Here is a 21,571-nt window from a genome sequence, read left to right on the forward strand (position 1 = left end):
ATATTTCCAAGTCGGGATGGTGTGTGTGTGTGTGTGGGGGGTATTGTAGACGGTACACACTGCTGCCGCTGTGCGTCGGTGGTGGAGGGAGTGAATGTTGAGGGTGGGGGGTTAGCGTGTCGATCGAGCGGGGGGGGGGGGGCTGCTTTGTCCCGGATGGTGTCGAGCTTCTCAAGTGTTGTCGGAGCCGCGCTCATCCAGGCGAGTGGGAGAGTATTCCATCACACTCCTGACTTGTGCCGTGTAGATGGTGGACAGGCTCTGGGGGGAGTCAGGAGGTGAGTTACTCTCCGCAGGATTCCCAGCCTCTGACCTGCTCTGGGAGCCACAGTATTTATATGGATGGGTCCAGTTCAGTTTCTGCTCAATGGGAACCCCCAGGATGGTGATAGTGGGGGGGATTCAGCGATGGGAATGCCATTGAATGTCAAGGGGAGATGGTTGGATCCTCTCTTGTTGGAGATGGTCATTGCCTGGTGCTCGTGTTAGGACCTGGAATGTGGTACCTGAGAGATTGAGTGAGATCGATTGATCTGCCTATTGATGCCTCCACCACCATCACTGAGACTGAGCAGATATATCTGGGTCAGTCGGGTTTCTGGGACGGTGCTGTTTTCCGACACTGTTGTAACAGCGCGAACCTTCTGCAGTGGGCCATTGGCAGCTGTGGACGGTACTCTCGAAATCGGCAAAGAGTTTGCTCATTGCCCCGGTTCCACATTGACTGTGATCTCGCCTCAGAGGAACTCGGGAGAGTGAGCAAACGGAATGGTGTATTGCACAAACGTCAGTACAGCAGCAAGAGCTGGAGACAGTGTTTTATATTAATATTTTAGACATAATATTCAAGCAACCACCTGCAACAGAAAAGTAAAACGGAGTCAAAATGCTGGCCGCGGGCAGACACCTGGGATTTCTGTCGGTCATTCTCCCCCCCTGTGGGAATCCTTCTGTCTCTGGACACCAGGTTAGATACAGAGTAAAGCTCCCTCTACACTGTCCCCATCAAACACGCCCAGGACAGGTACAGCACGGGGTTAGATACAGAGTAAAGCTCCCTCTACACTGTCCCCATCAAACACTCCCAGGACAGGTACAGCATGAGGTTAGATACAGAGTAAAGCTCCCTCTACACTGTCCCCATCAAACACTCCCAGGACAGGTACAGCACGGGGTTAGATACAGAGTAAAGCTCCCTCTACACTGTCCCCCATCAAACACTCCCAGGACCGGTACAGCATGAGGTTAGATACAGAGTAAAGCTCCCTCTACACTGTCCCCCATCAAACACTCCCAGGACAGGTACAGCACGGGGTTAGATACAGAGTAAAGCTCCCTCTACACTGTCCCCCATCAAACGCTCCCAGGACCGGTACAGCATGAGGTTAGATACAGAGTAAAGCTCCCTCTACACTGTCCCCCATCAAACACTCCCAGGACCGGTACAGCATGAGGTTAGATACAGAGTAAAGCTCCCTCTACACTGTCCCCATCAAACACGCCCAGGACAGGTACAGCACGGGGTTAGATACAGAGTAAAGCTCCCTCTACACTGTCCCCCATCAAACACTCCTAGGACAGGTACAGCACGGGGTTAGATACAGAGTAAAGCTCCCTCTACACTGTCCCCATCAAACACGCCCAGGACAGGTACAGCACGGGGTTAGATACAGAGTAAAGCTCCCTCTACACTGTCCCCCATCAAACACTCCCAGGACAGGTACAGCACGGGGTTAGATACAGAGTAAAACTCCCTCTACACTGTCCCCCATCAAACACTCCCAGGACAGGTACAGCACGGGGTTAGATACAGAGTAAAGCTCCCTCTACACTGTCCCCCATCAAACACTCCCAGGACCGGTACAGCACGGGGTTAGATACAGAGTAAAGATGGTGTCTTGGGGCCAATCGTTTAATTGACATCATTCATGCAAAACAGGTTATTTTGTCCTTGCCATTTCTGAGGGAGTTTTTTTTTTGTTGGGGTGGAGGAGGTTAGAATAAATTGCGACTTTTCTCTACTCTGGCAGCGAGAGCACTTGGCACGGTCACACACTCGTGGAAGATGCTTTCCTCATATCTGTTCCAGCTACATCACGGGTAGCGGTTTTGGAGCAGAGATTGGCTGCTGCCACCATTGGGGTGTGGGGTGTGGGGGGGGGGGGGGCAGGAGGAGTGAGTTCCCGTGACCAGAGGGGGCAGGAAAAGTCTCACCTTCCAGCAACGGGTCTGCAGAGGATGGGGGGGATGGGGGTGGTAGAAGTTGCAAGAGCAATCGGGAAGCCATCAGAGGGAAGGTCCAGTGATGAAGACATAGATCCTGGCGATGAATTTGGTCGCCCTGCCCTGCCTGATCAGTGTCATCTCTACGTCCAGGAGGAAGTCGCGGGGCTCCCGCGGTTGCAGCTGCAGGTAGACAAAGCCCGTGTAGTTGTTGTGCCGCCGGGTGCTGAAGAACATGTCCTCGTTGCCCGCGGTGATGCCCAGCAGGATGTTGTCGCCCACGTAGATGGGGGATGGGCTGATGCGGAAGATGTTTGCCGGCACCCGGATGTTGGTCGGGAAGCTGAGCTGGTAGTAGGTGATCCTTTGCGGCACAGTCTGGCACTCGACGTAATCCTGGCACGACAGTCGCTCGCAACGTCTGCCCAGGAATAACAGCAAATAAAAACATGAGTATGGCGGTCGCAGAACTTCCAGCCAATATACTACACAATCTTGAAGAGCTGTACAGTCCACAGCAAACAGTCCACAGAGTCTACTTAAACCATACACTGCAGCAAAGTCGATGACGTCTATTTAAACTGCAGCATAGCAGTCTTTGGAACGTATTTAAATAATAAACTATAGGAAGCAGACTACAGTGCACTGCAGCAAACAGTCTCCAGAGTCTATTTAAACAGCGCACTGCAGCAAACAGTCTACAGAGTCTATTTAAACAGCACACTGCAGCAAACAGTCTACAGAGTCTATTTAAACAGCACACTGCAGCAAACAGTCTACAGAGTCTATTTAAACAGCACACTGCAGCAAACAGTCCACAGAGTCTATTTAAACAGCACACTGCAGCAAACAGTCTACAGGGTCTATTTAAACAGCACACTGCAGCAAACAGTCTACAGGGTCTATTTAAACAGCGCACTGCAGCAAACAGTCTACAGGGTCTATTTAAACAGCGCACTGCAGCAAACAGTCTACAGAGTCTATTTAAACAGCACACTGCAGCAAACAGTCTACAGAGTCTATTTAAACAGCACACCACAGCAAACAGTCTACAGAGTCTATTTAAACAGTGCTACCAGCAAACAGTCTACAGAGTCTATTTAAACAGCACACCACAGCAAACAGTCTACAGAGTCTATTTAAACAGTGCTACCAGCAAACAGTCTACAGAGTCTATTTAAACAGTGCTACCAGCAAACAGTCTACAGAGTCTATTTAAACAGCACACTGCAGGAAACAGTCTACAGAGTCTATTTAAGAAGCACACTACAACAGATTAGACAGTCTATTTAAACAGCGCACTGCAGCAAACAGTCCACAGAGTCTATTTAAACAGCGCACTGCAGCAAACAGTCCACAGAGTCTATTTAAACAGCACACTGCAGGAAACAGTCTACAGAGTCTATTTAAGAAGCACACTACAACAGATTAGACAGTCTATTTAAACAGCGCACTGCAGCAAACAGCACACAGAGTCTATTTAAACAGCGCACTGCAGCAAACAGTCTACAGAGTCTATTTAAACAGTGCTACCAGCAAACAATCTACAGAGTCTATTTAAACAGCGCACTGCAGCAAACAGTCTACAGAGTCTATTTAAACAGCGTGCCATACCATGGAAGCTACTGAAGATTACAATAAACTGCTGCAACCTCTCCTGATAAAATCAGCCCCATTGCTCCAGCAAAATGCGGTCAGTGGAGATGGTTTGCAATCCCTGTGCAGTTGCAGCAGTCAGGTCCCCCAGCCTGGTTGCAGAGCGGGGGGTGATATATGGTGTCACACCCAGGCAGAATGGATCGGGGTTTAAGAGTGCTCGGCCATTAGTGAGAATGTCCTGCCTGTGCAGAGGTTACTTACGTCTGGCCCACTCTCTGGTAATTGGCAGGGCACTGGAAAGAGAGGCACCTGAATCCGCCCTGGACGTTGAAGCAGGTCTCGGTCCTTGTGCAGTTGTGTGTTCCCAGTGTACACTCGTTGAGATCTGAGGGAATGAAGCCACAGTGAGACTGGGACTCTGCCCGTCTGCCTCGGTGGCAGTGTGATTTATCCTCTGTGGCAGACACAGCATCTACACCCCGCGAATTAAAGGCACACCTTGACAGTTCCTCCCATTGAACGTGAGGACGTAACCCTCAGGGCAAGTACAGGTAAAGGAGCCCAGTGTGTTCACGCAGCGAAAGGCACAAAGGGTGGAGGCAGTCAGAGAGCACTCATCGACATCTGAGAGGGAGACAGAGAGTTAGCTTCCACCGCACGGACAGAATGAAACAACAGAACATTCTTTCCCCCCTGAGGATGGAGGGTGCCAACTTTACAGGATTCCCCTGAAGACTGAGACAGCAAAAGATTAATCCCCATTCCTCTGTAACCTCCAGACACAGGGTGGTCTCCACGCCACCCCTAACTCACACTCCAGCTTTAGTACCCAACCGCCAACCCCTACAATCCTCCCTATCTCTAATCTTCTCCAGCCCCCTACAACTCTCCCTATCTCTGTAACCTCGTCCAGCCCTGACACCCCCTCCCTATCTCTGTAACCTCCTCCAGCCCCTACAACCCTCCCTATCTCTGTAATCTCCTCCAGCCCCTACAACCCTCCCTATCTCTGTAACCTCCTCCAGCCCCGACACCCCTCCCGATCTCTGTAATCTCCTCCAGCACCTACAACCCTCCCTATCTCTGTAAACTCCTCCAACTCCTACAACCCTCCCTATCTCTGTAACCTCCAGACACAGGGTGGTCTCCACGCCACCCCTAACTCACACTCCAGCTTTAGTACCCAACCGCCAACCCCTACAATCCTCCTTATCTCTCTATCCTCCTCCAGCCCCTACAACCCTCCCTATCTCTAATCTTCTCCAGCCCCCTACAACCCTCCCTCTCCCTGTAACCTCCTCCAGCCCCCTACAACTCTCCCTATCTCTGTAACCTCCTCCAGCCCTGACACCCCCTCCCTATCTCTGTAACCTCCTCCAGCCCCTACAACCCTCCCTATCTCTGTAACCTCCTCCAGCCCCTACAACCCTCCCTATCTCTGTAACCTCCTCCAGCCCCTACAACCCTCCCTATCTCTGTAACCTCCTCCAGCCCCTACAACCCTCCCTATCTCTGTAACCTCCTCCAGCCCCGACACCCCTCCCGATCTCTGTAACCTCCTCCAGCCCCGACACCCCTCCCGATCTCTGTAATCTCCTCCAGCACCTACAACCCTCCCTATCGCTGTAACCTCCTTCAACTCCTACAACCCTCCCTGTCTCTGTAACCTCCTCCAGCCCCAACAACCCTCCCTATCTCTGTAACCACCTCCAGCCCCGACTACCCTCCCTCTCTCTGTAACCACCTCCAGTCCCTACAACCCTCCCTATTTCTGTAACCTCCTCCAGCCCCTACAACCCTCCCTATCTCTGTAACCTCCTCCAGCCCCGACACCCCTCCCGATCTCTGTAATCTCCTCCAGCAACTACAACCCTCCCTATCACTGTAATCTCCTTCAACTCCTACAACCCTCCCTGTCTCTGTAACCTCCTCCAGCCTCTACAACCCTCCCTATCTCTGTAACCTCCTCCAACTCCTACAACCCCCCTGTCTCTGTAACCTCCTCCAGCCCCGACAATCCTCCCTATCCCTGTAACCTCCTCCAGCCCCTACAACCCACCCTATCTCTGTAACCTCCTCCAGCCCCAACAACCCTCTCTATCTCTGTAATCTTCTCCAGCCCCTACAACCCTCCCTATCTCTGTAACCACCTCCAGCCCCGACTACCCTCCCTCTCTCTGTAACCACCTCCAGCCCCGACTACCCTCCCTCTCTCTGTAACCTCCTCCAGCCCCTACAACCCACCCTATTTCTGTAACCTCCTCCAGCCCCTACAACCCACCCTATTTCTGTAACCTCCTCCAGCTCCTACAACCCTCCCTATCTCTGTAACCTCCACCAGTCCCTACCACCGTCCCTATCTCTCTAAACTCCCACAACCCTCCGAGATCTCTGCACTCCTCCAATCCGGCCTCTCATGCAGCCCCTGATTCCCATCCCCCTACCATTGGCGTGTCTTCAGCTGCCTGGGGGAGAGGGGCGGCGGGAGGGGGGGCAAGTTCTGGAATTCCCTCCAGCATTGGCCATGAGAATGAAGCATCCAGGTGACATCCAAGTGGAGTCCAGTTTCGGCTTAGCATCTCCTGGCCTATAACAAAACAAGGGATAGGAGCTGGGGTAGACCAGATGGCCTGTCAAGCATGCCCCACCACACAGTGTGATGAAGGCTGGTCTTGAGCTTTAGCCCCATTTACCCGCCCGCTCCCTCACGAGACTAATAATCCGTCCAATCCCAGCCCTAAATATCCTCGATGATGGAGCCCCCACAATCCTCTGGCGTGGAGAATCCTAAAGACTTACAACCCTTTGAAGAAATTTCTCCCTGTTTCAGTCCTAAATGATTGCCCCCCAACCCCCTACCCCCCCCCCCCCCCCCCCGCCTTGTCCTGGATCCTGGAGAAGAGGAAACCACCTCTCAGTCTTGACCAATCAAGCCCCTTCAGGGCATTTAGTTCTGTAGAAGATTCGCACTGGACACAAATCTCTAAGTCTTGTTTCTGCTGCGAAGTTGAGTTTGTGAAGTTGGTATTTGACGTTGATAAAAATGTAAAAATGCGAGAGGGAAAAACATTGCGATGTCCCTTTAAAAACTGGTGTTTTGTATCAGTGCTTGGAGGTTTCGAATGCAAAGTACATCCAGCGTCCAAGCTGAAACATTTATATCAAAAAGTTAAGCAGTAGTCTTGACAAGACAACTTGTTTCTGTTTGAATTTAGCCCAATCAGTTTAAAGCAGACACTCAGCTACCAAGAACCTATAGGATTTGAATTTGATGGCGTTGACATCATCAGACCAATCCTATTGTAGGAAATTGATAGGTCATCACAGGTGTACAAGAGAGTGCAGGGGGGGGGGGGAAAAACAGGAGAACTGCCACCTCTCAAGTCTTGAGAGGGAGAGAGCAGCGCTCCACTCTGCCAGCTTTATATGTATCTTAAGAGACTGCACCATCTAACCAGCAAAAGGTACCAAAATTAACAAGAACTCACAGAGAAATCAACCGAGAAACTCCAGAAGATCCTGAAAGACACAAAACCTGGTCGTATATTTTTTTGAGAGGGACTAAATTCTGTTATTACTTTTTTGGTTAATGAATGGGCACTGCATATATTTGAACAGCATTTCAGTAGAATCTTATTTTATTCGGTATATTACTTAGAAATCATAGAAACCCTACAGTACAAAAAGAGGCCATTCGGCCCATCGGGTCTGCACCGACCACAATCCCACCCAGGTCTTACCCCCATATCCCTACATATATTTTACCCACTAATCCCTCTAACCTACGCATCTCAGGACACCAAGGGGCAATTTTAGCATGGCCAATCAACCTAACCCGCACATCTTTGGAGTGTGGGAGGAAACCGGAGCACCCGGAGGAAACCCACGCAGACACGAGGAGAATGTGCAAACTCCACACAGACAGTGACCCAAGCCGGGAATCGAACCCGGGTCCCTGGAGCTGTGAAGCAGCAGTGCTAACTACTGTGTTTAGTTTAAACCACTAGTTTAGTTAAAGTTCCCGGTTAATTAAATAAATAAATTGTTAAATGTTCATTTTAAAGAGTGTGGGGGTATTTCTGTTAGTTACCCATTAAACGTTACTGAAGGACAGTTCACACCTTCCCACACACTTTTAACAGATTACGAGGCGAGGGATTCCTCTTGGGGGGGATTGGGCGCTGTGTCTAAAAGTGGGACAACCTTCCGCATCATAACATTTCTCTCTCTACGGATGCAGCCGGACCTGCTGAGTTTTTCCAGCATACTTATCTGGTTTTATTCCGAACCCGGAATAAGATCGCCTCTCGTTCCTCTAAACTCTGCGCGTGTTTTTAATCAAACGCAGCCCGGGGAACTCACCTTCGCAGGTAGCCCTGTCCATCAGGTTGAGGGTGTACCCCTGCCTGCAGTAGCACTGATACGATCCGTAAACATTGGCGCACTCCTGGCTGCATGGGCGGGTTTCACATTCATTAATATCTGAAATGGAAGTGTTGGGGGGGGGAGGAGAGGGGCGGAGGGGAAATCAAACATTGTCAGAACAAGCTCATTCCCACACCTCTCTCTCTCCTCACCTCCCAGCCAACACCTGAGGTCAACATCTGAGGAACCACAGTTCCCATCTCCATCCCACCCCCACCACCCCACCTTCCCATCGACACAGAGGCTCTTGTCTCCCATCATCCCTCTCACTCAGCACATGCTCCGATCAAAGGAGGGAGGGAAGGCAGGAGGATGTAAATAGTTTAGAGAGAGATAGTGACGGGTTTGGTGAATGGGCAGAGAAGTGGCAAATGGAATTCAATGGTGGGAAAATGCAAATTTCGTCAGAAGGAATGCACAGGTGGATGGTTATTTCAATGGAGAGAGACTGCAGAAAGTTGTAGCACAAAGGGGCCTCGGGGAGACCTTGTTCCTGAAACCTCGAAACGTAGCGTACAGGAGCTAATAGGGAAGGCCAATGCAATGCTGGCTTTTATTTCAAGGGGGCTGGAGTATCAGAAGTAAAGAGGTGTTGCTGCAACTGTACAAGGTACCAGTGAGGCCACATTTGGAATACCGTGCACAGTTTTAGTCCCCACATTTCAGGAAAGATATATATTTAAGTGGTTGCGTGATTGCTTTAAGTGCCGCTCACATGATTTGATGGTGATGTCATTGGGATGTTTCACAGGCTCCTTCCTGCCTTAAGCTGCTCTGTACAGGCCGCAGCTCCCACAATAAACCCTGCTGTTGTTAGTTTGAATCTCCGCGTGCGGGCCACATCTTTTTCCCCCTGTTTGAAACCCGCCACCCCACACAGAGTTTGGACGTTACAGATGGATTATCATTGGAGGCAGCGCGAAGGAGGTTTAACCGGGATAATCCCGGGTAGGGAGGGATTGCCATTTGAGGAAAGATTAAACAGGTTGGGTCTGTACTCCTTGGGGTTTAGAAGAATGAGAGGCGATATGATTGAAACGTATCGGATTCTCGGAGGGTTAGACGGTAAATGTCGGGAGGGTGTTTCCACTCGGGGGAGAGTGTAGGGACCAGAGTCACAGAATGAGGGGGAGCTCATTTAAGATGGATTTGAGATAGAATTTCTTCTCTCAAGAGAGCGGTGAGTCTTTGGAATTCTTTACCCCAGGAAGCTGAGGGGAGGCTGAGATTGATTGGGTTATTTTTTTAATCAGTCGGGGAACTTAGGGTTACGGCGATAAGGCGGGAAAGTGGATTTAGTCAGTGTTAGATCAGCCTTGGTCTTATTAAATAGCGGAACAGGCTGGAAGGGCTGAATGGCCTTCTCCAGTTCCTATTTCTTATCTGTTGGGAACCCCCTCCTGCCCAGTGTGTGAGGGGCTCGGGGAGGGGGGGAGGGGGGGGTAACAGCCCACCTCTGGGGAACGTCTTTAACGAGACATCAGGAAGTGACTGTCACCTTTGCAGCTGCGCCCATCCTCAGCGAGTCTGTACCCGATCCCGCAGGAGCAGTGAAACGATCCAGGCGAATTCTCGCATCTCTGGGCGCAGAGACGTCCCATGTACCGATGGCACTCGTCAATGTCTGTCAGGGCACAGCAAGCGAGTGGGCGTGTTAATCAACAGCTAATCGGCGCCATTAACGCATGGACCAGGTAAACCCGTCCCGCGGAGAACATTCGGGACTTAGACAATCAGTCATGATCCCATTGAATGGCGCAGCAGGCTCGATGGGCCGAATGGCCCACTTCAGCTCCCACGCTTTCCGGGGTCGAGGAGAAGGCCCCTTTGAGCCTGTTCCTCCATTCCATCGGATGTAGGGCACAGAAACAGGCCATTCGGCCCAACCGCCCCATGCTGGAGTTTATAATGCACTCCCGTCTCCTCCTGTCTGTCCCTATCTTAATCTATCGAACATCCCGTTCCCTTTTTTAGGGTTTTGGGGTGTCTGGGAGATATGCAGAGATGACACCCCCGTTTCTCTGCCTAATCCCGAGTTTCCTTCACCAGAGCTTTTAAAATGTCTGGCGTCCCCAAGTTTGCAGTTTCTTTTCCATCGCACTCACACCCTAGTCTTGACTAACAGCACACAGAACAACGAACAGTCAACACAATCAAACGCCGAACAACTGGCCACTCCTCCCTCCTCTGTTTCTCTAGTTCCCCCTTGAACACATCGAATTTTGGAGGCGGTGGGGAGGAATTCCAAATTTCCGCTCCCCTTTCTGGCGGGAAGTGCTTCCTGACATTCCCATAAAAGGCCTGTGAGGGATCCTGTCTATGCTGAGCTCTCTTTGCTCCAATCTATGCGAAGACTTCACTTTAAGATATTTCTGCCTATGTAACTAACTCCGCTAAGCTTAAAAAATTAACTGACACTTGACTAAATTTTCGAACTCAGAAGGCATGCTGGGTTAGCTAAACGTTGACTGCATTCCTGAAAAGTACACAGCAAGCAAAATAAGCTTTGATAACAACAGCTGCAAGACCTGTTTTCGAAAGAGACACCTTAGAATCATAGAGGTTTACAGCATGGAAACAGGCCCTTTGGCCTAACTTGTCCATGTCACCCAGTTTCTACCACTAAGCTAATCCCCAATTGCCCGCGTATGGCCCATATCCTTCTATACCCATGTAACTGTAAATGCTTTTTAAAAGACAAAATTGTACCCGCCTCTACTACTGCCTCTGGCAGCTTGTTCCAGACACTCACCACCCTCTGTTGTGAACAAAATGCCCCTCTGGACCCTTTTGTATCTCTCCCCTCTCACCTTAAACCTATGCCCTCTAGTTTTAGACTCCCCTACCTTGGGGAAAAGACGTTGACTATCTAGCTGATCTATGCCCTTCATTATTTTATAGACCTCGAGAAAATCTCCCCTAAGCCTCCTACTCTCCAGGGAAAAAGGTCCTAGTCTATCCAGCTCTCCTTAAACTCAAACCATCAAGTCCCGCTGGCATCCTAGTAAATATTTTCTGCACTCTTTCTAGTTTAATAATATCCTTTCTATAATGGGGTGACCAGAACTGTACACAGTTCTGCCCCCCGCTTGTCCTGGGTTCTTGGGCTCCCCTGTTCCGATGACCCGATCAAACCTTCAGTCATCATAAACCCACCTCCCTTAATCTTCGATACTCGAGAGGTCATGGAGCTGGGAGCCTCCGGTTTTGGTGGGTTGGAGGTGGGGGGGGGGGGGGGGGGAGCTGACCCTGCGAGAGGAATGTAGGGGGCGGGAAGGGGCCAGCACCCGATCGATCATTCTCATACCCACGCAAGCCTTGGTGTAAGGATCCACCAGGTAACCCTGTCGACAGTCGCAGCGATAACTCCCCGGGGCGTTGCGGCAGATCTGCTCCCCGCGGCAACGGTGCGTCCCAGTCTGACACTCATCGATATCTGCGATGGGGAGAAAAAACGACAGGGTGAGTCGCCCGGTTGTAATGGGGTATGGACGGGGTGGGGAGGGCGGGAGTGGGGGGCAGGAGGGGGGGAGCGGGGAGGGGGGGTAAGCCATGGTGGAGCTGGGAGGAGGAGATGATCCTTGGATTAGCGGAAGGGGAAAGTCACAAACCAGCCCGACGCCGGCGCCGGTTCCGGAACGCGGACTCACCCACACAGCGGGCGTTGTCCTCAGCTGCCTGATAGCCCAATCTGCAACTAATTATATTCCTGTGGCAGGTGTAGGAGCCAATGGTGTTGATGCAGTTAAAACCCTTGGCACACGGCTCACTGAGACTCACACACTCATTAGTGTCTGTCACACAGAGAGGCAAGAGTTACTCACTCCCAGGTATCTGTTATTCGATACATAAACCCCCCCGAACCCCTCGATTAGATTCCAGTCTGTAACTCACTCCCGGGTATCTGTTATTATATATATTAACCACCCTGAACCCCTCGATTAGATTCCAGTCTGTACTCACTCCCGGGTATCTGTTATTCCATATATAAACCACCCTGAACCCCTCGATTAGATTCTAGTCTGTAACTCACTCCCGGGTATCTGTTATTCTATCTATAAACCACCCTGAACCCCTCGATTAGGTTCCAGTCTGTAACTCACTCCCGGGTATCTGTTATTCTATCTATAAACACCCTGAACCCCTCGATTAGGTTCCAATCTGTAAATCACTTCCGGGTATCTGTTATTCTATATATAAACCCCCCGAACCCCTCGATTAGATTCCAGTCTGTAACTCACTCCCGGGTATCTGTTATTATATATATTAACCACCCTGAACCCCTCGATTAGATTCCAGTCTGTACTCACTCCCGGGTATCTGTTATTCCATATATAAACCACCCTGAACCCCTCGATTAGATTCCAGTCTGTAACTCACTCCCGGGTATCTGTTATTCTGTATATAAACCACCCCGAACCACTCGATTAGATTCCAGTCTGTAACTCACTCCCGGGTATCTGTTATTCTATCTATAAACCACCCTGAACCCCTCGATTAGGTTCCAGTCTGTAACTCACTCCCGGGTATCTGTTATTCTATCTATAAACACCCTGAACCCCTCGATTAGGTTCCAGTCTGTAAATCACTTCCGGGTATCTGTTATTCTACATATAAACCCCCTGAACCCCTCGATTAGATTCCAGTCTGTAACTCACTCCCGGGTATCTGTTATTATATATATAAACCACCCTGAACCCCTCGATTAGATTCCAGTCTGTAACTCACTCCCGGGTATCTGTTATTCTATATATAAACCACCCCGAACCACTCGATTAGATTCCAGTCTGTAACTCACTCCCGGGTATCTGTTATTCTATCTATAAACCACCCTGAACCCCTCGATTAGGTTCCAGTCTGTAACTCACTCCCGGGTATCTGTTATTCTATATATAAACCATCCTGAACCCCTCGATTAGATTCCAGTCTGTAACTCACTCCCGGGTATCTGTTATTTTATATATAAACCATCCTGAACCCTCGATTAGATTCCAGTCTGTAACTCACTCCCGGGTATCTGTTATTCTATATATAAACCACCCGAACCCCTCGATTAGATTCCAGTCTGTAACTCACTCCCGAGTATCTGTTATTCTATATATAAACCCCCCGAACTCCTCAATTAGATTCCAGTCTGTAACTCACTCCCGGGTATCTGTTATTCTACATATAAACCACCCTGAACCCCTCGATTAGATTCCAGTCTGTAACTCACTCCCGGGTATCTGTTATTTTATATATAAACCATCCTGAACCCTCGATTAGATTCCAGTCTGTAACTCACTCCCGGGTATCTGTTATTCTATCTATAAACCACCCTGAACCCCTCGATTAGGTTCCAGTCTGTAACTCACTCCCGGGTATCTGTTATTCTATATATAAACACCCTGAACCCCTCGATTAGGTTCCAGTCTGTAACTCACTCCCGGGTATCTGTTACTCTATATATAAACCCCCCCGAACCCCTCGATTAGATTCCAGTCTGTAACTCACTCCCGGGTATCTGTTATTCTATATATAGACCACCCCGAATCCCTCGATTAGATTCCAGTCTGTAACTCACTCCTGGGTATCTGTTATTCTGTATATAAACCACCCTCGAACCCCTCGGTTAGATTCCAGTCTGTAACTCACTCCCGGGTATCTGTTATTCTATATCTAGACCACCCCGAATCCCTCAATTAGATTCCAGTCTGTAACTCACTCCTGGGTATCTGTTATTCTGTATATAAACCACCCCAAACCCCTCGATTAGATTCCAGTCTGTAACTCACTCCCGGGTATCTGTTATTCTGTATATAAACCCCCCGAACCCTCTATTATTGCTCTGGGAGAGGGGTGGGGCTGAATTGGAATTTGTGGGTGCACTTACCCACACAGTTGCCATGAGTGTCGAGGGTCAGTCCTGGAGCACATCGCTCCCGGGGTCGGCAGTTGAAGGACCCAGGGCTGTTCTCGCAGACTGAAGTGGAACCACAGCGAGCGGAACTGTCCTGACATTCGTCTACATCTGTTGGAAGAGAGTGGTAGGGGTGAAATGACAAGACAGAGGTGGCAATGGACAGAGTACAACAGTGACCAAGTCACAGCAGGAGGTCCTTGCCACAGGGAGCTGTGGGGGCAGTATCCTTGTGTATATTCCAGGCTCAGATAGTTTTCGATCAGTAAGGGAATCAGGGTTCACGGAGAAAAAAGCAGGAAAGCGGACATCAGCAGTGTTGGATCAGCCACGATCCTATTGCATGGTGCAGTAGGCCCGAGGGGCCAAATGGCCTCCTGTTCCTATTCCTTATGGTTTTACAGAACCGGTTCCTGCTCACTACGCCAACCACCCTCAGGGAGATATCTGTACACTGACTGGTGTCTCTCAGTCCCCTCTCTCTCTCGCTCAGGGAGATATCTGTACGCTGACTGGTGTCTCTCAGTCCCCTCTCTCAGGGAGATATCTGTACACTGACTGGTGTCTCTCAGTCCCCTCTCTCTCAGGGAGATATCTGTACACTGACTGGTGTCTCTCAGTCCCCTCTCTCTCTCTCAGGGAGATATCTGTACACTGACTGGTGTCTCTCAGTCCCCTCTCTCTCTCTCAGGGAGATATCTGTACACTGACTGGTGTCTCTCAGTCCCCTCTCTCTCTCAGGGAGATATCTGTACACTGACTGGTGTCTCTCAGTCCCCTCTCTCTCTCTCAGGGAGATATCTGTACACTGACTGGTGTCTCTCAGTCCCCTCTCTCTCTCTCTCAGGGAGATATCTGTACACTGACTGGTGTCTCTCAGTCCCCTCTCTCTCTCTCAGGGAGATATCTGTACACTGACTGGTGTCTCTCAGTCCCCTCCCTCTCTCTCTCAGGGAGATATCTGTACACTGACTGGTGTCTCTCAGTCCCCTCTCTCTCTCTCAGGGAGATATCTGTACACTGACTGGTGTCTCTCAGTCCCCTCCCTCTCTCTCTCAGGGAGATATCTGTACACTGACTGGTGTCTCTCAGTCCCCTCTCCCTCTCTCAGGGAGATATCTGTACACAGACTGGTGTCTTACTGTCCTCTCTCTCTCTCTCTCTCAGGGAGATATCTGTACACTGACTGGTGTCTCTCAGTCCCCTCTCTCAGGGAGATATCTGTACACTGACTGGTGTCTCTCTGTCCTCTCTCTCTCTTGCAACCTACTCTTGCAACTCGGCCAACGTTGTCTACCTGATACGCTGCAAGAAAGGATGTCCCGAGGCATGGTACATTGGGGAAACCATGCAGACGCTACGACAACGGATGAATGAACACCGCTCGACAATCACCAGGCAAGACTGTTCTCTTCCTGTGGGGGAGCACTTCAGCAGTCACGGGCATTCAGCCTTGGATCTTCAGGTAAGCGTTCTCCAAGGCGGCCTTCACGACACACGACAGCGCAGAGTCGCTGAGCAGAAACTGATAGCCAAGTTCCACACACATGAGGACGGCCTAAACCGGGATGTTGGATTTATGTCACATTATCAGTAACCCCCACAGCTTGCCTCCTGGGCTTGCAGAATCTCACTAGCTGTTCTGAATGGAGACAATACACATCTCTTTAACCTGTGTTGAATGCTCCCTCCACCCACATTGTCTGTACATTTAAGACCTGGCTGGCTGTAGAGATTTGCATTCTAATCAGTATTCTGTAATTTGATTTCTGTGTCTCTGTGCCCTGTTTGAGAGCAGATTTCCACTCCATCTGACGAAGGGGCAGCGCTCCGAAAGCTAATGGTATTTGCTACCAAATAAACCTGTTGGACTTTAACCTGGTGTTGTGAGACTTCTTACTGTGCTCTCTCTCTCCCTCTCAGGGATATATCTGTACACTGACTGGTGTCTCTCAGTCCCCTCTCACTCAGGGAGATATCTGTACACTGTCTGGTGTCTCTCAATCCTCTCTCTCTCTCAGGGAAATATCTCTACACTGACTGGTGTCTCCCAGTCCCCTCTCTCTCAGGGAGATATCTGTACACTGACTGGTGTCTCCCAGTCCCCTCTCTTTCAGGGAGATATCTGTACACTGACTGGTGTCTCTCTCTCTCTCTCTCTCAGGGAGATATCTGTACACTGACTGGTGTCTCTCTCTCTCTCAGGGAGATATATGTATACTGACTGGTGTCTCTCTCTCTCTCTCTCTCAGGGAAATATCTGTACACTGACTGGTGTCTCTCAGTCCCCCCTCTCTCTCTCAGGGAGATATCTGGACACTGACTGGTGTCTCTCAGTCCCCCCTCTCAGGGAGATATCTGTATACTGACTGGTGTCTCTCTCTCTCTCTCAGGGAGATATCTGTACACTGACTGGTGTCTCTCAATCCCCCCTCTCTCTCTCAGGGAGATATCTGGACACTGACTGGTGTCTCTCAGTCCTCCTTCTCAGGGAGATATCTATGCACTAACTGCTGTCTCTCTCTCTCTCTCTCAGGGAGATATCTGTACACTGACTGCTGTCTCTCTCTCTCTCTCTCGGGGAGATACCTGTACTTTTCTCACTGAATTCTGACAGATTTGTGAAGGGTGAATCTCAGTTTCACGCCGCAAAAAACTTGTGTTTTTGTCAATTCTTAACCTGTTGAGTTAATTGAAATCTTACCCACACAGACTCCTTGTTCGTTGAAGGAGTATCCCTCTTCACAGAGCTCGCTACCCTCAACACATCGGAACGAACCCTCCATGTTGACGCATAGTTGATGGTGGAAACAGTTGTGATTTCCGTTTATACACTCATTAACATCTGGAACGGAGAAAGAGAGAGGGATGGAGGGAAGGAGCAAGAGAGAGAGGGAGAGAGAGACAGGGAGAGAGAGACAGGGGGAGAGAGAGAGAGAGAGACAGAGAGAGAGAGAGACAGAGGGAGAGAGACAGAGGGAGAGAGACAGAGAGGGAGAGACAGAGAGAGGGAGACAGGGAGACAAACGTACAGAGTGACAGAGAGAGACAGAGTGACAGGGAGAGAGACAGAGGTTGAGAGAGACAGAGGTCGAGAGAGACAGAGGTCGAGAGAGACAGAGAGAGAGAAAGACAGAGAGAAAGACAGAGACAGAGAGAGACAGAGAGAGACAGAGAGAGACAGAGAGAGACAGAGTGACAGAGACAGAGTGACAGAGACAGAGAGACAGACAGAGAGACAGACAGAGAGACAGACAGAGAGACAGACAGAGAGACAGAGAGAGAGACAGAGAGAGACAGAGTGACAGGGAGAGAGACAGAGGTCGAGAGAGAGACAGAGAGAGACAGAGACAGAGAGAGACAGAGACAGAGAGAGACAGAGAGAGACAGAGACAGAGTGACAGGGAGAGAGACAGAAGTCGAGAGAGAGAGCGAGGGAAAGGGAGAGAGACAGAGAGAGAGACAGAGGAAGACAGAGAAAGAGTGAGAGGAGAGGGCGGGACAGAGACAGAGAGGGAGAGAGAGAGACACACACAGGCAGGAGAGAGAAAAACAGGCACAGGCGGGAGAAAGAGAGAGACAAGTGAGAGGTGGAGAAAAGGAACAGGTGGAAGAGGGAGGGAGAGAGAGGAAAGTGGGCGGATAGTGCTCAGTCGAGGTGGGTTCAAAGGTGAGTAGGAGAGTGACAGAAATTAGAGTGAAGGTGGATTGTAAGAGAGGCAGGTGGAGGAAGAGATGTTCGTAGGAGAGGGGGAAGGAGTCAGGAACGGGACTCAAAGAGAGGGAGTCAGAATTGTGTTTGTAAAAATCAATGTTGAAATGATAGAGGGGACAACACAAAGCACGTCGAGTATGTGATAAAATAAATCACAGCTACACTGCAGGATAAAGAGTATTGCTGACGGGCCAGTCGAGCCACCAAAACTTTGTGCCTCACACATTTCAGGACAAAGACAAGAGCACCTAATGTCAGACTCTCACAACTATTTATACCACAGGAGAACAGGATGTGATAGGTCGGCAAGGAACCCGGTGTGCGAATGGGATGGATTGAAGCCGGCGTTGAAGAAGCCACACATGTTCGCACGTGGAGACCCCCTCTTCGCAAACCCAAAGGAATCTGCTCGAACCTCAAGCCACTTCTTAAAATTGCCGGGGAACTTGGGTAACCCAGAGTTCCCCGTTTCCTTCACCACAGCCATGCCTCGGCCAATCAGAGTCAGTTCGCCAACCAGCCCTTCTTCGCCATGATGTTGTGAGAGTGGGAAACTTAGTATTCCAGCCTTCATCCTGACAGGTACAAGGCTGGGACAAGGATCACGTCAGCCCTGTGTGGGGTAGGACAACCCTGGTCCACGTAACAAGCAGGGTATTTAACCAAACATTGAAAAGTGCCCCCCTCCTTCAGTGATTACCTCCACAGGAGACACCATCGTCCAGCAGCTGATAGCCCGGGAAACACAAACACACGATGGAGGATCCCTCGGGGCGACACAGATGTGAGCAAGAGTTGTCAGCTGTGGCCGTACGTATATAATGAGAAGAAAAAACACAGTGACAGATAATAATTAAAATCCCACCAACCTGATAACTGAATACACAGCGCCGCACTGTGGGAGGGTCAGTGCTGAGGGAGCGCCGCACTGTGGGAGGGTCAGTGCTGAGGGAGCGCCGCACTGTGGGAGGGTCAGTGCTGAGGAGGCGCCGCACTGTGGGAGGGTCAGTGCTGAGGGAGTGCCGCACTGTGGGAGGGTCAGTGCTGAGGGAGTGCCGCACTGTGGGAGGATCAGTGCTGAGGGAGCGCCGCACTGTGGGAGGGTCAGTGCTGAGGGAGCGCCGCCCTGTGGGAGGGTCAGTGCTGAGGGAGCGCCGCACTGTGGGAGGGTCAGTGCTGAGGAGGCGCCGCACTGTGGGAGGGTCAGTGCTGAGGGAGTGCCGCACTGTGGGAGGGTCAGTGCTGAGGGAGCGCCGCACTGTGGGAGGGTCAGTGCTGAGGAGGCGCCGCACTTTGGGAGGGTCAGTGCTGAGGGAGTGCCGCACTGTGGGAGGGTCAGTGCTGAGGGAGCGCCGCACTGTGGGAGGGTCAGTGCTGAGGAGGCGCCGCACTGTGGGAGGGTCAGTGCTGAGGGAGCGCCGCACTGTGGGAGGGTCAGTGCTGAGGGAGCGCCGCACTGTGGGAGGGTCAGTGCTGAGGGAGCGCCGCACTGTGGGAGGGTCAGTGCTGAGGGAGCGCCGCACTGTGGGAGGGTCAGTGCTGAGGGAGCGCCGCACTGTGGGAGGGTCAGTGCTGAGGGAGCGCCGCACTGTGGGAGGGTCGGTGCTGAGGGAGCGCCGCACTGTGGGAGGGTCAGTGCTGAGGGAGCGCCGCACTGTGGGAGGGCCAGTGCTGAGGGAGCGCCGCACTGTGGGAGGGTCAGTGCTGAGGGTGTGCCGCACTGTGGGAGGGTCGGTGCTGAGGGAGCGCCGCACTGTGGGAGGGTCAGTGCTGAGGGAGCGCCGCACTGTGGGAGGGTCAGTGCTGAGGGAGCGCCGCACTGTGGGAGGGTCAGTGCTGAGGGAGCGCCGCACTGTGGGAGTGTCAGTGCTGTGGGAGCGCCGCACTGTGGGAGGGTCAGTGCTGAGGGAGCGCCGCACTGTGGGAGGGTCAGTGCTGAGGGAGCGCCGCACTGTGGGAGGGTCAGTGCTGAGGGAGCGCCGCACTGTGGGAGGGTCAGTGCTGAGGGAGCGCCGCACTGTGGGAGGGTCAGTGCTGAGGGAGCGCCGCACTGTGGGAGGGTCAGTGCTGAGGGAGCGCCGCACTGTGGGAGGGTCAGTGCTGAGGGAGCGCCGCACTGTGGGAGGATCAGTGCTGAGGGAGCGCCACACTGTGGGAGGGTCAGTGCTGAGGGAGCGCCGCACTGTCAGAGGGTCAGTGCCGAGGGAGCGCCGCACTGTGGGAGGATCAGTGCTGAGGGAGCGCCGCACTGTCGGAGGGTCAGTGCCGTGTTTCCTGTGTAACAACAGTGAAATCCACTTTGAAAATAAATAATAATTTGCCTGGGGTTTCCTGAGGAGGGCACTGGTGGGACAGGAGAACTTTCCGGGCGATCTTATTTGGGATTCTTTCAGCAGCGAGCCCGACCAGTGTTTGCACGCAATCCTTTCTAATACAAAAATGCCGGGGAAATGGAGGCTCGTGGCCAGAACGGACTGAGAAACATTCCTCCTGAGCTCCAGGTTCTCACGTGGGGCAGGATGAGCACCGGACGCAGCTCCCACCTACCTGGGCAGTGGTTGTCCTCATCCTCCTCCTCCACTGGGGGAGAGGCCTGACTCGGGCTACTGCGTCCCTGCTCCCATCCTCGCTCGCCCACCTCTGTCACAGAAAGAGAGATTTGAATGTTCACGGTGGGTGGACGCCAAGACTTCGGGCTGTCGCGGCAGTGGCGCTCGGCGAGGTTTCTGCGTCAAAATGGGAACCTCTCTCTCCCCACATCACCCCCTTCCCCACATTACACAACCTCCCCACCTCTAACCCAGTGAATTCACCTCACTCAGTCGGTCACAACAGGCGATGCCTACTCAGGTCAAATAGCACCATCCCAAAACTGCACACTGTCTGCACTTTCTCCCTCAATTAGAGATCACCAGAGTGCAGGAAGTGGCTGTTCAGCCCATCTCATAGCCATGCTGGCTCATTGGCGGAAATACCTCACTGCCTCCCCCCACCCCTGGCCTCATACCCCAACACCTTGGACCTGGATCCTAACACGAGCGCCAGGCAATGACCATCTCCAACAAGAGAGGATCCAACCATCTCCCCTTGACATTCAATGGCATTCCCATCGCTGAATCCCCCCCACTATCAACATCCTGGGGGGGGTTCCCATTGAGCAGAAACTGAACTGGACCCAGCCGTATAAATACTGTGGCTCCCAGAGGAGGTCAGAGGCTGGGAATCCTGCGGAGAGTAACTCACCTCCTGACTCCCCCCAAAGCCTGTCCACCATCTACAAGGCACAAGTCAGGAGTGTGATGGAATACTCTCCCACTCGCCTGGATGAGCGCGGCTCCGACAACACTCGAGAAGCTCGACACCATCCGGGACAAAGCAGCCCCCCCCCCCCCCCCGCTCGATCGACACGCTAACCCCCCACCCTCGACATTCACTCCCTCCACCACCGACACACAGCGGCAGCAGTGTGTACCGTCTACAAGATGCACCGCAGCGACTCGCCAAGGCTCCTTCGACAGCGCTGCCCAAACCCGCCACCTCTACCCCCTAGAAGGACAAGGGCAGCAGATGCCATGGGGAACACTCGCCGCCTGCAGGTTTCCCCCTCCAATTGTTGTCCTATGGTCAACTTAAGCCTGTGTACCAGGCCCAAAGCCCACCTTTGTCCCACCGGTAACCCCCCCTGGTCATCTCAGTCCGATCTGAGGTCT

General features: G+C 51.8%; 1 protein-coding gene across 1 annotated transcript in view; it reads right to left on the bottom strand.

The window, feature by feature from the left end:
- Positions 1 to 778: 778 nt before the first annotated feature.
- Positions 779 to 21,571, bottom strand: part of LOC144490817 (fibulin-1-like) — a gene marked incomplete at its 5' end in the record, with an annotated part of 23,378 nt that continues 2,585 nt past the window's right edge. The window contains 11 exons of the mRNA XM_078208513.1: positions 779 to 2,644; positions 4,084 to 4,207; positions 4,321 to 4,446; positions 8,185 to 8,304; positions 9,746 to 9,871; positions 11,555 to 11,683; positions 11,898 to 12,041; positions 14,120 to 14,257; positions 16,851 to 16,991; positions 18,562 to 18,663; positions 20,409 to 20,501. Coding sequence (XP_078064639.1) covers positions 2,287 to 2,644; positions 4,084 to 4,207; positions 4,321 to 4,446; positions 8,185 to 8,304; positions 9,746 to 9,871; positions 11,555 to 11,683; positions 11,898 to 12,041; positions 14,120 to 14,257; positions 16,851 to 16,991; positions 18,562 to 18,663; positions 20,409 to 20,501 — 1,601 coding nt within the window. The remainder of the gene's footprint in view (positions 2,645 to 4,083; positions 4,208 to 4,320; positions 4,447 to 8,184; positions 8,305 to 9,745; positions 9,872 to 11,554; positions 11,684 to 11,897; positions 12,042 to 14,119; positions 14,258 to 16,850; positions 16,992 to 18,561; positions 18,664 to 20,408; positions 20,502 to 21,571) is intronic.

Source organism: Mustelus asterias, unplaced genomic scaffold (genome assembly GCF_964213995.1).
Source record: "Mustelus asterias unplaced genomic scaffold, sMusAst1.hap1.1 HAP1_SCAFFOLD_3848, whole genome shotgun sequence".
Taxonomy (NCBI): Eukaryota; Metazoa; Chordata; class Chondrichthyes; order Carcharhiniformes; family Triakidae; genus Mustelus; species Mustelus asterias.